At 44.1% G+C, this 14,701-nt stretch overlaps 1 protein-coding gene across 1 annotated transcript in view; it reads left to right on the top strand.

The window, feature by feature from the left end:
- Nucleotides 1-5,181: 5,181 nt before the first annotated feature.
- The window catches only part of slc25a24l (solute carrier family 25 member 24, like), a gene marked incomplete at both ends in the record, with an annotated part of 35,387 nt that continues 25,867 nt past the window's right edge, over nucleotides 5,182-14,701 (top strand). Inside the window, 5 exons of the mRNA XM_079820441.1 lie at nucleotides 5,182-5,304; nucleotides 5,437-5,563; nucleotides 13,227-13,314; nucleotides 13,616-13,727; nucleotides 14,245-14,403. Of these exons, the coding sequence (XP_079676567.1) occupies nucleotides 5,182-5,304; nucleotides 5,437-5,563; nucleotides 13,227-13,314; nucleotides 13,616-13,727; nucleotides 14,245-14,403 (609 nt within the window). The remainder of the gene's footprint in view (nucleotides 5,305-5,436; nucleotides 5,564-13,226; nucleotides 13,315-13,615; nucleotides 13,728-14,244; nucleotides 14,404-14,701) is intronic.

Raw genomic sequence — 14,701 nt, 5'->3', positions numbered from 1 at the left:
TATCTATCTATCTATCTATCTATCTATCTATCTATCTATCTATCTATCTATCTATCTATCTATCTATCTATCTATCTATCTATCTATCTATCCATCCATCCATCCATCCATCCATCCATCCATCCATCCATCCATCCATCCATCCATCCATCCATCCATCCATCCATCCATCCATCCATCCATCCATCCATCCATCCATCCATCCATCCATCCATCCATCCACCCACCCATCCATCCATCCAGGTCTGTTCAGTGAAGACAAGATCTGACAAGAAAGAGGTTCCCCTTTATCATTGCTTTGGCACAAAATGAATTCACTGACTACTGGAGTTGTAGTCAAGACCACCTAATCCGAGACCAAGTCGAAACCAAGACAAGACCAAGACTCTGAGGGGTTGAGACCAAGACAAGACCAAGACCAGACCAGCACTCCTTAAATTCATAAAGCTCATAACTGCCTGAGAAAGGACTATAGAGCTGTACAATCAAATGAAATTATTAACAACAAAATTAATCTTTGCACTGCATAGGTGGTACAGAAGATCTGAATTGGTAAATTACAAATGCATAAATAATGTTGAGAATATATATATATTTTTTTAATGATTGAATGTTTGCATAAAAGCATTGCAATATGTTTGCACTGCAGTCATGCTCAAAATTCATCTTTGCACTGCATAGGTGGGACAGAAGATCTGAATTGGCAAATTACAAATGCATAAATAATGTTGAGAATATATATGTATTTTTAATGATTGAATGTTTGTTTAAAAGCATTGCAATATCATGTTTGCACTGCAGTCATGCTCAAATTTGTGAAAACTGCTCTCTTGCTTATGATGTTGCTTAACTATATAACGTTATAAAAATCCAGATGTCATACAAGTACTTATTTGCGTTTTGTGAGCATTTCTATTAATTTTGGTGACATTTTGACTCAATCCTTCATTAATTTCTGAATTAATGATTGCTGATTCTGATGATTGCATCTGAAGCAATAACTTTCACATCAAATCACATCAATGATGTTACAGTTTTTCTCAGTCGCTTTGGTACATTTCTCAGATCAGAATTGAAATTCTCAAAGCTACATGTTCAATCTTCACATCATTGTGTCACTTGTGCACATCAAAAAAGCAGTTTCTCATTTCTTTGAACAAGTTGCAAATGCTTGTGTACATCCATGCAAATGATTATGTACAATTCTCTGCCGTTTCCTACATTATCAGTTGCTTATGTCATGTTGATCAAAATGTATTATAATGGGTCTCTGTTGAATAGTCTTACCCCCCACAACATTAAGGCATTAGTTCATAGCATAAGTCTTTACATGCAAAATGGTTGAACAAGTTGTCATAAAATGTCAAGCATATTTCTATACATTTCCGTTAGACATTTACATTTCTACTTTTGTTTTTCTGGGGGGTTTTTTCTTTGTGCTATGCAGTGCTGTCTTTTCCTTTCTGTATCGCAATGACATGGTCTGTCAACAAATTACAGTACAAACAGTAAAAGCATAAATGGGAATCTTGTCCAGTCTCTTGCATTCAAACTCCCACATACACTAAGGTGTAACCTACAATTTACAATAATTGTCATCAAAATTTTAGCCATATTTACATCAGAACATCCCTCCAGAGTACAGTTACATTGACAACATGACAAAGCAATTTGACTATTTTATTCATACACAATGACACAAGGACTTGTCATTCTGATGGCACTGACATGTTCATTGACACAGATATTTACTTTTGAGAGATGAACTAAGGATTTTGAGCAAGAGAATGGCTTTTGCAGGTAATCCACGGTGTTTTGCTATTTGTACGAATTGTTTTGAGAAATGCACTTGCTGTTTTGCAAATGTCGAGGATGATTCGAGAAATGTACCAAAGCAACTGAGAAAAACTGTAATAAATCAATCACACACCAGCAATTTAGTAATATCCCAGCAGTTGTGGTCTTGAAACAAAATCCTGAGTCCTCTAAGTCTGAGACTGAGACAAGACCGAATACACATGTTTGAGGCAAAGACAAGACGAAGACCTTCAAAAAATGGTCTTAAGACGGTCTCAAGACCAAGACCGGTTTTGAGTACTACAACACTGACTACATCTTTACTTAGACACAAACGCCACCAAAACTAACCTGCAGGCCAATTTCCACATGTTTACATAGCCTACTCTTTTCAAAACTGTTAAACATAAACATCAAAACCTTGCATAACACAAACATTAATAAGACAGTAATTTGATACATTTCTACAGTAATACCATTTTGAAATATACTTCATGACGGATCGCTTCTTGTACTCCTCAGTTGTAAGTCGCTTTGGATAAAAGCGTCTGCTAAATGCATAAATGTAAATGTAAATTAAAATAAATATATAAATGAGAACACTGATCACCATAATTGTGAGTTTGATTGGTTTTTGCTTGACAAAATGGCACTCAAACCAATCAATTAATCTGAACTAGACAAGGTATAGAATGTGAACAGTACAGATTACTGGAGTTTTACAATTAAAACAAGTGTTAGTTAGAATCACTGTTGGATTTTACAGTGGAATAATTTTGTACTGTAATGCAAACATGGACAATGTAACATTTAATGCTGTAAATTATAGATATGAAATTAATGCTGTGCCAAGATGAAAGCTTGTTAGGAGAACTATGTTTTGAAAAAGTGACCTAAGTTTTTAGAAATGTGCCCTAGCGATTGTTTAAAAAAACCCTGTAATGTAGGATTAATTCAGGTAAAGTGGGCCTTTAAGCTTGATAGATTGTACTGTGTTCAATGTGTTTACACTTTCAGAGCACAACAATGGTCTTTAATTAAAGGGACACTATTTCTCTAAATAATAAAATAGTTTTGGCTGATGCAATATGACACTGGTGATTGTGGCTCACCTCAAAGGAGGACTTGCCGACATAAGATTTTAATTTCTAATTTAGCTTGCTCACAAAATGCAAATAAATATTATTGTAACAGTTCCTGTTTTGTTTGTTACTACAGTTAACAGGGGATAAAATGCAAAGTTAATTTTGAAAGTTAGTTTTCTTGTAAGGTGTTTACTTTTTTTTACAATCGCTAAATAGGACACATTTCTCAATACTTTCATTTTTTCAAAACTCTCCAGTCTTCACACAGTTCTCCTAACCAATATCAGCGTGGCACAGCAGCAGCAAATTTTACATTTACAAAATGGAATAAATCTACCAAAAACACTTCATTCATGTCTTAAATCAAGTCATTCTTCAATAACACTATAAGGCTTTCACCTGGTCTTCACCCAACAAACACTCATAACACAATGAGCTTATGTCAGGGTTCTGTTACTTCGGTCTAGTTTATCCTTGGTTAAGGATACAATGTTTTCTTTCATAAAGTTTCTTTACAAAACAAGAATGACACTCTTTATTGTTTATAATTCATTGCAGTATATATATTAGTCAATGTTTACATTATAGCCTCCAAAATTATTCCTATAAGTTTCACCATTTGTGAAACTGAAAGACTAACACTTGTTTAGGTGTTAATTTACATCTAATTGATTTAGATTCTGAATATATATTCAATATGCTACTGTAGAAATGTAGCAAATTGCTGTTCAGTGTTGTATTATGTTTGTAACTTTAAGGGATAGTTCACCCAAAATTGAAAATTACCCCCATTATTTACTCACCCTCAAGTCATCCTAGCTGTATATGACATTTTTCTTTCAGATGAACACAATCAGAGTTATATTAAAACATGTCCTGGCTCTTCCAAGCTTTATGATGGCAGTGGCAGCCCAAAATTGAAAGCTCAAAGTGCATCCATCCATTATAAAAGTACTCGACACGGCTCCGGGGGGTTAAAAACGGTTAATAATGAAGTCCACCTGCTAGATATTTTACTTTATACGTTTTAAATATGGAATTTTTCTTTCACAAACCCATCGATTTAATGTCAGCCTAGAGTAGACTAAATGTTTTGGAGTTTGTTAAATTATGGATGGCCCACCTTGAAGTAATCAAAAGTCATAAAGAAAGCATTTGTGTGGCCCACTTGTGGCCCATCACCTGAATTCACCCATTCTGTCATATCCTCATGTTACACTTATGAGAAATCAAGCAAAGAGAATAGTTAATTAATGGTTAGTATGCTTACTGTAGGTCATAGGTAACATCTCATCCCAAAAATGATCTTATGTTGCATTTGCTGCTGCAGCCTCTTATGACTTTTGTGTTTTTCCCACTATAGGCTGTTCTTCATTTATTATTGTCTCCCTTCATTTAACACCAGTTCTAAATAATCTGTCCTGTTGACCAAGACTAAAATGGGAGACTTTTATAGGTTATACTTTATTTTAAGGTGTCAATACAGTGTAATTATATATGTACTGAGTAAAATTTAGTAACTACAGGGTTAGGGTAGGATTTGGTTTTGGGTTGGTTAGTTAGTTGCTTGTAATTATGCATTTTACTATTATTACTATGGCAAGTGTAACATATGTAACAATGTTACTGTAAATTGTTACCTTTTTAATTCATATTACTGCAGGCAACAGGTTATTATAAAGTATAACTCCCATGTGTGAAACCACTTAGCGTAAAGCTTTAGCTAAATAAGATTAAACTAAAAGCACAGTCTTCATCAGAAGCTAAGCAAAGTTGTCATAGATGCAGGTTATTAGACGTCATTTTCTGAAAATAGATGGAAAATCTGACATTAACAGGCAGCCCTCTAAGTATAGTAGTGGCAGACTGCCATCAAAAGATCGGGTTTCCTCTCCATCCCAACCTTTCCCCTTCACCCAGACCGATTTTGCATATTTGAAGTAGGCCTAATCTTTGAAAAAATATTAGATAACCAGTCTGTTAAGAATACATTGTAAAATGCGACCAGGCACCCACAGGTTTGCTTTTAGAAATGACCATGTTTGGTCTGTGAACAATGTTGAAGATCTGCACCACACAGCGCAGTTCCATCTGCTGGTTAGCATCGGTACAGCACCAGATTCCCGGTGAGAGGAAGGATGGCATTTCGCTGGACCACCGCACTCCATCCTCCGGCAACATATGACTCAGCGTTATCAGAGTAAATAAGGTCAAAATATAACAACGACCACAAAATAAACAAATAGGCTTACTTAAAGCTCGTATGGTATTTAAATAACATTTTGTCTTTTACACCATCATGGATCACTTCCGCGGCTTGTTTGATAAACTCGACAAGAATAAAGACGGTTTTATATCTCACGAGGAGCTGCAGAGTGAAATGCGAAGGATAGGTGTGGAACCCGTTTTTGAAAAGGTTCAAGTAAGATTTTCTATTGATATCAAGTGCAGAGGTGTTCAGGTATAGGCCTAATCATTCTTTCATGTAGCCTCTGGATTAGGCTACAATTATTTTCTGGGTGAGCAAATAATAGTCGATAATTCTTTCGTTCAGGCAATCTTGTCCAATTACGACCAAAACGAGGATGGACGTCTAAGCTATCAGGAATTTCTTATTTACATGATGGACAGAGAGAAGAAATGGAAAATAGATTTCCATGCCCTTGACAGAAATAAATGTGGTAAGTTGTCTGTGACAAATAGCCTATGCTATCATTTTTATTTTTTTATTTAAACAGCTTGAACTGGTAGTAACTCACAAAACAAAGTATACCAAAACAGTGTCAAAAATATATTTTATATAAATTAATATAAATCATATTTTAGAGACTACACTCTAAAAAAAAGTGGTGAAGAACCACTGAAGCACCAAAATTGGTGCTATATAGCACTAAAAAAGGTTCCCCTATGATTACGAGCCTTTTTTTTTAGAGTGTAGATATTATATAAATTTTTTGTATTCTTATATTTTCCTGAAATGAATACATGATGTTAGCTAACTGCATGATGCGACTATTGCTACATTTCAGCAATTTGGATGTTACTTTGACACAGTCACCTCTGGTAACAGATTACTCTTACAGTGTAACTGTAAAAACTCTTACAGTTATCTTACTCTTATCGTTAGGACACATTTCTCAACACTTTTTCAAAACTCTAACCAACTTAGTTGGTGCAGCAGTTAATTTCACATTCAAAATGCACTAAAACTACCAAAATACTTCATACAGGTCTCTTCCATTGCACTAGCAAAGGTTTTTCACCTAAAAACACGAAAAAAAAAGGAAAAAAAAGTGGGAGACAGGAGAATTGTACAATGGTTTTTGTAAAATCTCTTTACAAAACAAGAAAATGCATGAAGTTAAGGGCCAGGAGCTGGAGATCGTCTCGGTTACGTATGGTAACCCTCGTTCCCTGAAGGAGGGAACGGAGACGTACGTCGGTATTACCGACGAATTGGGATCACTTTAGAGAGCCCCTATCAGCTTCGAGATTTAGAGAACAGGCCAATGGGCCATTGGCGTGCGAGATTTGCATCTCGCGCTCCGCCCCGCGCCGCGGGTATAAACAGGAAGCGAGAGCATCGCACTGACGTTTTTCACTGAGGAGCCGAACTATGACTCGGCCATGTAGTGATGGTAAGGAACTGTGGCGACGGGACGTACGTCTCCGTTCCCTCCTTCAGGGAACGAGGGTTACCATACGTAACCGCAAGACCCATTCAGCAGACTTATTGGATAACGCTGGGAAAGCGTGCCCGAAGGACGCTGCGGGAGCCACATCATACCCGGAGGGAGTTACCATGTGGAGAGAACACGTATGGGCTGGCCGTGGGCAGCACAACACACGGAAGTCCCAGAGGTGGCCCCGGCCTATACAGGCGGGGGACGACACCGAACTGAGACGGCAGAGGAACTCTGCCAAGGGAAAGACACGAGCTCACCGTAGGGAGCTGTACCGTGGAGAATACACGTATGGGACCGCCGTAGGGGTCACGACATACGGACCCCAGTCCGACACAAGTTCCACCAATGCATACAAGTGCCAGACCTGGCGTCAGACGCTCCGCCACATCCGACTGCCGAGGGGTGCGGAGGACTCAACAGGGTTCGCCAATCCTGGGGAACTCGACTGGAGAAAATAAGCGCACGTATCCGTTCCATGGGGAAGGGAATGGCGCAGCAAGCCGACACTTAGAACGGGCACTTCAGCTGCTGACTATGGGAAGCGAGCACATGAGAAGCCACCGGTTCTACACGTAGGCTATAAAACCTAGCGAAAGTGTTAGGTGTCGCCCAGCCCGCAGCTCTACAATATCTGTCAGCGAGGCGCCACGAGCCAGCGCCCAGGAAGAAGCAACACCCCTAGTGGAGTGGGCTCTTAACCCGAGCGGGCAGGGCACGTCTTGGGCTTCATAAGCCAAGACGATGGCGTCCACTATCCAGTGGGCCATCCTCAGCTTGGAGACAGCCTTTCCCTTCTGCTGTCCTCCGTAACAGATGAAGAGCTGCTCTGAGGTCCTAAGCTTTGCGTTCTGTCAACATAGACGCGCAGGGCGCGAACTGGACAGAGAAAAGCCAGGGCTGGGTCTGCCTCCTCCGAAGGCAGGGCTTGCAGGCTCACCACTTGGTCCCGGAAGGGAGTAGTGGGAACCTTGGCAAATATCCAGGCCGGGGTCTCAGGGTTACCTGAGAGTCACCTGGTCCGAATCCCAGGCACGATTCGTCGACCGAAAATGCCTGCAGGTCGCCTACCCTCTTAACTGAGGCCAATGCAATCAGGAGTATTGTCTTTAGAGACAAGATCTTAAGCTCAGCTGACTGTAAAGGCTCAAAGGGCGCCCTCTGAAGTGCATCAGCACCAGAGTCAAGTCCCAAGAGGGTATAAAGGGAGGACGAGGCAGATTTAATCTCCTCGCCCCCCCCCAGGAACCTGACGATCAGATCATGCTTGCCTAATGAATTAACCATTAACCAGGTCATGATTGCGCTATAGCGGCAACATACACCTTGAGGGTGGAGGGAGACAGCTTTCGCTCCAACCCGTCTTGAAGAAAAGAGAGCACAGATCTGACCGAACACTTTCGGGGGTCTTCTCGGTGGGAAGAGCACCAGTCGACGAACAGGTTCCACTTCAACGCATATAGCCGTCTCGTAGAGGGGGCTCTGGCGGAAGTGATGGTGTCAACTACCGCTTGTGGTAGGTCACCTAGAACCTCTGCATCCCGTCCAGGGACCAGACATGGAGTTTCCAGAGGTCCGGACGCGGGTGCCACAGGGTGCCGCGTCTCTGAGTCAGGAGGTCCTTCCTCAGAGGAATGGGCCAAGGAGATGCTGTCGCGAGGAGCACTAGTTCCGGGAACCAAGTCCTGTTGGGCCAGTACGGAGCTACCAAGAGGAGTTGCTCCTCGTCCTCCCTGACCTTGCACCGTGTCTGTGCAAGAAGGCTCACTGGGGGGGAACGCATATTTGCGTAGGCCCCGGGGCCAGCTGTGTGCCAGGGCATCCGTGCAGAGGGTTCCCCCGGGCAGGGAATAGTACCACTGGCAGTGGGTTGTGTCGGGGCGGCAAACAGATCGATCTGTGCAGCCCCAAGCGACTCCAAATCAGCTGGACCACCTGGGGGTGGAGTCTCCACTCCCCGGGCAGCACGGGCAACCGTGACAGCTCGTCGGCCGCACGATTGAGCGGGCCCGGAATGTGGATGGCACGAAAGGACCTCAGATGCTTCGGACTCCACAGAAGGAGATGGCGGGCGAGTTGGGACATGCGGCGGGAGCGTAGACCACCCTGTTTGATGATGTACGCAACGGCCGCAGTGCTGTCCGTCCGGATCAGAACGTGCTTGTCTTTGAGCGACCCTTTGAGGTGGCTGAGAGCAAGACGAACCGCCAGCAACTCCAGGCAATTGATATGCCATTGCAGTTGGGGCCCCGTCCACAGACCCAATACTGCAAGCCCGTTGTACGTGGCACCCCAGCCCGTGGATGAGGCATCCGTGGAGACAACAGAATGCCTGGACACTTGTTCTAGAGGCACTCCTGCCCGTAGAAATGAAGGGTCCGACCACGGGCTGAAGGTTTGGCGGCATCTCGGCGTCACTTGGACACGGAGGAACCCGCTGTACCACGCTCATCTCGGGACTCGGTCGTGTAGCCAGTGTTGAAGCGGTCTCATATGGAGCAGCCCTAGCGGCGTTACGGCGGCTGCTGCTGCCATATGCCCCAGGAGCCTCTGAAATTATTTCAGTGGAACCGCTGTACTGCGTTTGAACGTATTCAAGCAGCTCAACACCGACTGGACGCGCTCCTCGGTGAGGCGCGCTGTCATGGCGACCGAGTCGATCTCCATCCCGAGAAAAGAGATCCTCTGTACGGGACAGAGTTTGCTCTTCTCCCAGTTGACCCGAAGACCCAACCGGCTGAGGTGCCGAAGCACCATGTCCCTGTGTTCGCACAACTGTTCCCACGACTGGGCAAGAATCAGCCAGTCGTCGAGATAGTTGAGAAGACGAACACCACGCTCTCTCATGGGAGCAATGGCCGCCTCCGCAACTTTCGTGAAGTCACGGGGCGACAGGGACAGCCCGAAGGGCAGAACTTTGTACTGACATGCCCGTCCGTCGAAAGCAAAGCGTAGAAACGGTCTGTGTCGAGGGAGAATCGAGACATGAAAGTACGCGTCCTTCAGGTCGATCGCTGCAAACCAATCCTGGGGACGGACGCACCTGAAGATGCGTTTCTGCGTTAACATTCTGAACGGCATCCTGTGGAGGGAACGGTTCAAGTAAGGCAGGTCCAAGATTGGCCGTAACCCGCCGCCTTTCTTGGGTACAATGAAGTACGGGCTGTAGAACCCGGACTTCATATCGGCTGGAGGGACCGGCTTTATCGCGTCCTTCGCCAGTAGGACAGCGATCTCCGCCTGAAGCACGGGGGCATCCACCCACGCAATAGACGTGAAGTGAACGCCCCCGAACCTGGGCGGACGCCGGGCGAACTGAATCGCAAGCCGAGTCTGATGGTACAGATGACCCAGCGAGACGGGCTGGGGAGCGCTAGCCAGGCCCCCAGAGACCGAACAAGCGGGGCCATCGGTACCACAGACATACCCGCAGCAGGGCAGCGAGGCGGAATGCAGGGACCCCAGGACGACATGGGAGTGGTCCGTGTAGGGGTCTGGGTCTGACACACGACCTGCATCCGCTGAGGGGGTGCGCGAGTGTGGGAAGGCCGCTTGAGTGCGTTCCCACAGCCGGCACCCCCTTCTGGCGATTTGGAGAGGCACCAGAGGCTGACAAGGCATGGGAGCGTTGTACACCGCCCAGCGCGCTCTCCAAATGAAGGAGGGGCTGAGCGTGGCAAGGCTTTGTGGCGTTGCACACGGTCTGCCTCACCTCCTTCCTCAGCGGGGAACAAGAGCGGCTAGGCATAGCGTCGCGCACTGACGTCCACACACCGCTGAGAAGAGGGGAATGAGAGTGGCGAGGCTTGTAGCGTCACACACTGCCATTCTCGCCCTCTTGTGGGGAGGGGAATGAGGGCGGCGAGACTTGTAGCATCACACGCTGCCACTCCTGAACTCCCGAGACCCAGAGATATTGGAACTGTTCTTCTCTTTTTTTTATTTTTTTTTTATATATATATATTTTTGGGTACCACTGGCTGTTTTTAACCCCAGTGGCGGAACAGAATTACTAATAGTTTTTACCCGGCCCTCCTCCGGGGGAAGAACAGTCCCGAACCAAATCCGGGTCAATGGTGTTTCTGGACATCGTCTAGCCAAGGGCCAGCGCTGTGCGCAGCTCAACCTCGGCTGAGAACTACCCTCATGCCCTAAGCAGGGCGGAGGTGGCCTGCCAGTGGCACTGCCACCCCACCGATGAGGGTAGTGAGAGAGAGGAAAACTTTATACAGATTATGGCCCTATTGGTGTTCCATATTTTGGCACCAATAGTTCCATAATGCAAAAGCCTTCCAACGCACATCCGGGAAAGGCAAGGGGCAGGCAAGGCGATTTATGCATTGCACTATGCCTCAGCCACCCGGGAAAGCATGGCTGTCGAGCATGAATCGGATTCAGCACGAGCGCCCACTATTATAGTGGGAATCTCAGCATTATCTTCATTTCAACACACAAGCCCTCTCTCCGATGCAGCGACTGACATCTGTCCTCTGCTAGAGCCCCAAACGAAACGCTAGGTCCTTTTGTTTTTTTGTTTTTTTTTATTTATTTATTTTTTTAGGACCAGCAATCCCATCTGTAAGCTACCAGCAGACATGTGAGACAGTGGGCGTGGCCGTGAGACGGCACACGGCGCGCTGAACACTCAAGCCCTTATGAAAAAGGCAAGACGAACAGCGCGCCGACGTGGCTATGCTCTCATTAGAGAGCATAGACCACCCACAAACACAGTCTCAACATGCGTAGCCGCCGAGTGACGCGCGCTGAGATGCCGTGGCAACCCGCGCTGTCACTCGGCAGCTAGACGGCACACGGCGCGCTGAACACTCAAACACTCAAACCCTCACACGGAAGGCGAGATGACCAGCGCGTCGACGTGATCCCGTTCCCCTGAGAGAACACGGATCACCCACGAACACAGTCTCAACATGTTTATGCGAGAGGGATCGTGGCCGTCAGGACAGGAAACAACCGCATCCAGAAACGCACGAGTGGAATGACGTCTTGAAAAAGACGCAGTGTCACACCCGTGTTGCTCTTTTGTGAGGAAACGCTCTTAAAACAGTGCTGAAGCACCCAGGGGAAGACCGCGGCAACACACAGGTGGTAAGTGCAGTCCTGTGGTGCACTCACTGAAACAAACGCCCTCACCATACCGACAGTTGCTGTGAGAACAGCAGTTTGTTATGCTGATGCAGCGGTGAACCGCATGTTACATGTCTCACTGATTGTGCCTTTTCGCCATCACAGAGCGTCCTTCTCGTTCTCTGGAGCATCTCTCTTGCAGATAGGCTTTCTTTTAGAAAAGCAGGCTTGCTTCATCAACGCCGTTCGGCTCCGAAGTGAATGACGTCAGTGCGATGCTCTCGCTTCCTGTTTATACCCGCGGGGCGTAGCGCGAGATGCAAATCTTGCACGCCAATGGCCCATTGGCCTGTTCTCTAAATCTCGAAGCTGATAGGGGCTCTCTAAAGTGATCCCAATTCGTCGGTAATACCGGCGTACGTCGTAGTGACCGACTGAAAGGGAAACAGCGTTGAAGATGAAGTTGAGGGGCTGCACAACACCACTTTACCAGATAAGTCCAGCGGGGTGGGCAGATGACTGGAAGAGACCAGGTAGTTCAGGGGCGGTAATTGGCTCTGACCGAAAGTTGATTAGCCGAAGGATGCATTGGCTGGCTCTGGCTCCGGGGTGGGAGGCGGCACTCGCATGTTGTCCGTTGGCTCAGGCTCTGTATCCATGGTGGGCTTGGGCATCAAACTCCGGCACGCAGCGGAATATCTCCCTAACTTTCCATCTCTCCTTCCCACTCTCCGGGCTGGGACGAGCAGTCCATTCTGGAGTGGGGAGAGAGAGAGCGTCTGGTGATGGAATATGTATCAGGGAGGCGTAGAGAATGTTGTTCTCGACGACTCCCAAGGTGAGGGAGGATCAGCACCCACAGGGTGTAATCCACAAACTCAGCGACAGGACGGCGACTCAGCAGCAGCATCTGGCTGAGGATGACATCATCCCGCTCCAGAAAAGTTCTTTCAGGATTACATCGACCCAGCGTGCCTAGTTGTACAGCTGTAGATAGCCCTCCACATATTCCTCCAGCGTCCGGTCGTTCCAGAAAAGGCAGTCCTCTTTAATTTTACTCATTTTGAGGGTTTCTGTCATGGTTGTGGTTGCAATCCAACAGTAATGACAAAGGAATTCATTAAATCTAAATAGTCTTTAATCCACAAAACAGGAATACACGTGAGAATCTTAGGAGTATAAACACACTTACCACACTTAATAATGATGAAAACCAACAAGGAACTGAACGAAACGGGGAGTACTTATACACAGAGGTAACAAGGGAACTAGATGACAGGTGGAGGTAATCATTAACTAAGGAGACAAATTATCAAACAGCTAAACTGAATTGTAGCACAATAAACTAACATAGGAATGAAAAGACAACTACAAAACATAATCCTATAGTTTAGCTTACATAGATAACTGTGTGAAGAGTTTTGAAAAAGTGAGATGAGCATTGAGAAATATATCCTAAGAAACTAATTAGAAAACATGCATTTTCTGTAAAGCTAGCTGCTTTAAAAACTATGTTTTGTGAAAAGCACTATATAAATGTGAATTGAATTGAATATATGTTCTTTCCTCTGATTAGGGGCAATTGACCTGGATGATATCATGATTCTGTTTAAGGAATTAGGTTTGGTCATATCAAAAACCAATGCAAAGAGAATCATTCAAATGTAAGAGACCTGATGCTGCCGCCTTCACATTTGCAATATTTTATAATGATATTTGATATTGATTTCTATGCCATTTGTAACAATGCCACAGAAAATAAATGTCACATCAAGATCCTTCCATGTTTTTGTAATCTGGGGTCTGATACCTTGACATACAGATTTATGTAAGTCTTAAATAGACCTTGTGTTCTGGTACAATTTATATTAAATGCATGAAATCCATCCAATGCTTAGGAAATTGTATTGATTGTATTATTAATCAGTTATTAGATTATTAACATTTAATTCTGATTGTCATTAGGATGGATGAAGACAACTCTATGACCGTAGACTGGGAGGAATTCCTGCAGCACGTCATCATTAACCCAGCAGAAAACATTGGAGAGTTAGTATCTTCCTGGAAGCATAACTTGGTAAAAATTGTAAAATACCTTTAAACTTTAAAATAATAATTCACCCAAAAGGAAAATTATCTCATTATTTACCTAACCTAACCCTAACCTACCCCTAATCAGATGAGTTAGATTTTTTTTTCTTCTGCAAAAAACTCCTACTCCTAAAACACTCAGCTTTTAGATCCATCCAGGAATTGCATTTTATTTTCTCACCCAAAAATGATGAGAACATACAGACATTGATTAAACCACTATTAATATTAATATTACCATTAATTATTTTTATACTGTCTTAATGTGCTTTTGGAGCTTTTGGTCACCGTTCACTTGCATTGTGTTCCTTGAGAACTAAGATATTATTCTATAAATCTTTGTGTTCTGCAGAGAAAGTAAGACTTTACATACTGAGTATATGACATGAGAAAATGACGGGGAAAATGTCATTTTAACAAAACAATTACTTCAAGATTTTGCACATATATGTTAAATCTGCACTGTTTATCGTCAGGTTTATAAAAGGATGTTGTCTTTTTAGGTGTTTGATGTCGGAGAGAGTCGCTCTTTGCCTATTGAGTTATCTCAGGACGAGACTGACCTGTCAATCTGGGGGAACTTCATATTGGCCGCAGGCTTGGCAGATGCAGTGTCCAGAACTGTGACAGCACCAATTGACATGTTAAAGACACGACTTCAGGTATTTTTGTCCGTCACAAATGCTATCTACACTTGCTGTTAAATTCCCTTAAATGTCTTTGATTTTAAAATCAAAAGAAACAAAGTATGAGCGTTGTTGTACAACTAAAGATACACCTTTGAGAAATGATTGCTCAAAATCACTCGTTCATATGTTTGGTTTATTTTGCCAGTAGATAACTAGAATTTACATTTACAATCTACATTTGTGTTATGTTTAAATATGCAAATGAAGCATTATCTAATTAAATATTCACGTCTTTGCATATATTTCCAGAACAGAAATTAGAACATTGGAA

Source organism: Gobio gobio (assembly GCF_949357685.1).
Source record: "Gobio gobio genome assembly, chromosome: 6".
NCBI lineage: Eukaryota > Metazoa > Chordata > Actinopteri > Cypriniformes > Gobionidae > Gobio > Gobio gobio.
Note: the sequence above shows the minus strand (reverse complement) of the source record. Positions and strands in the feature narration are given on the sequence as shown.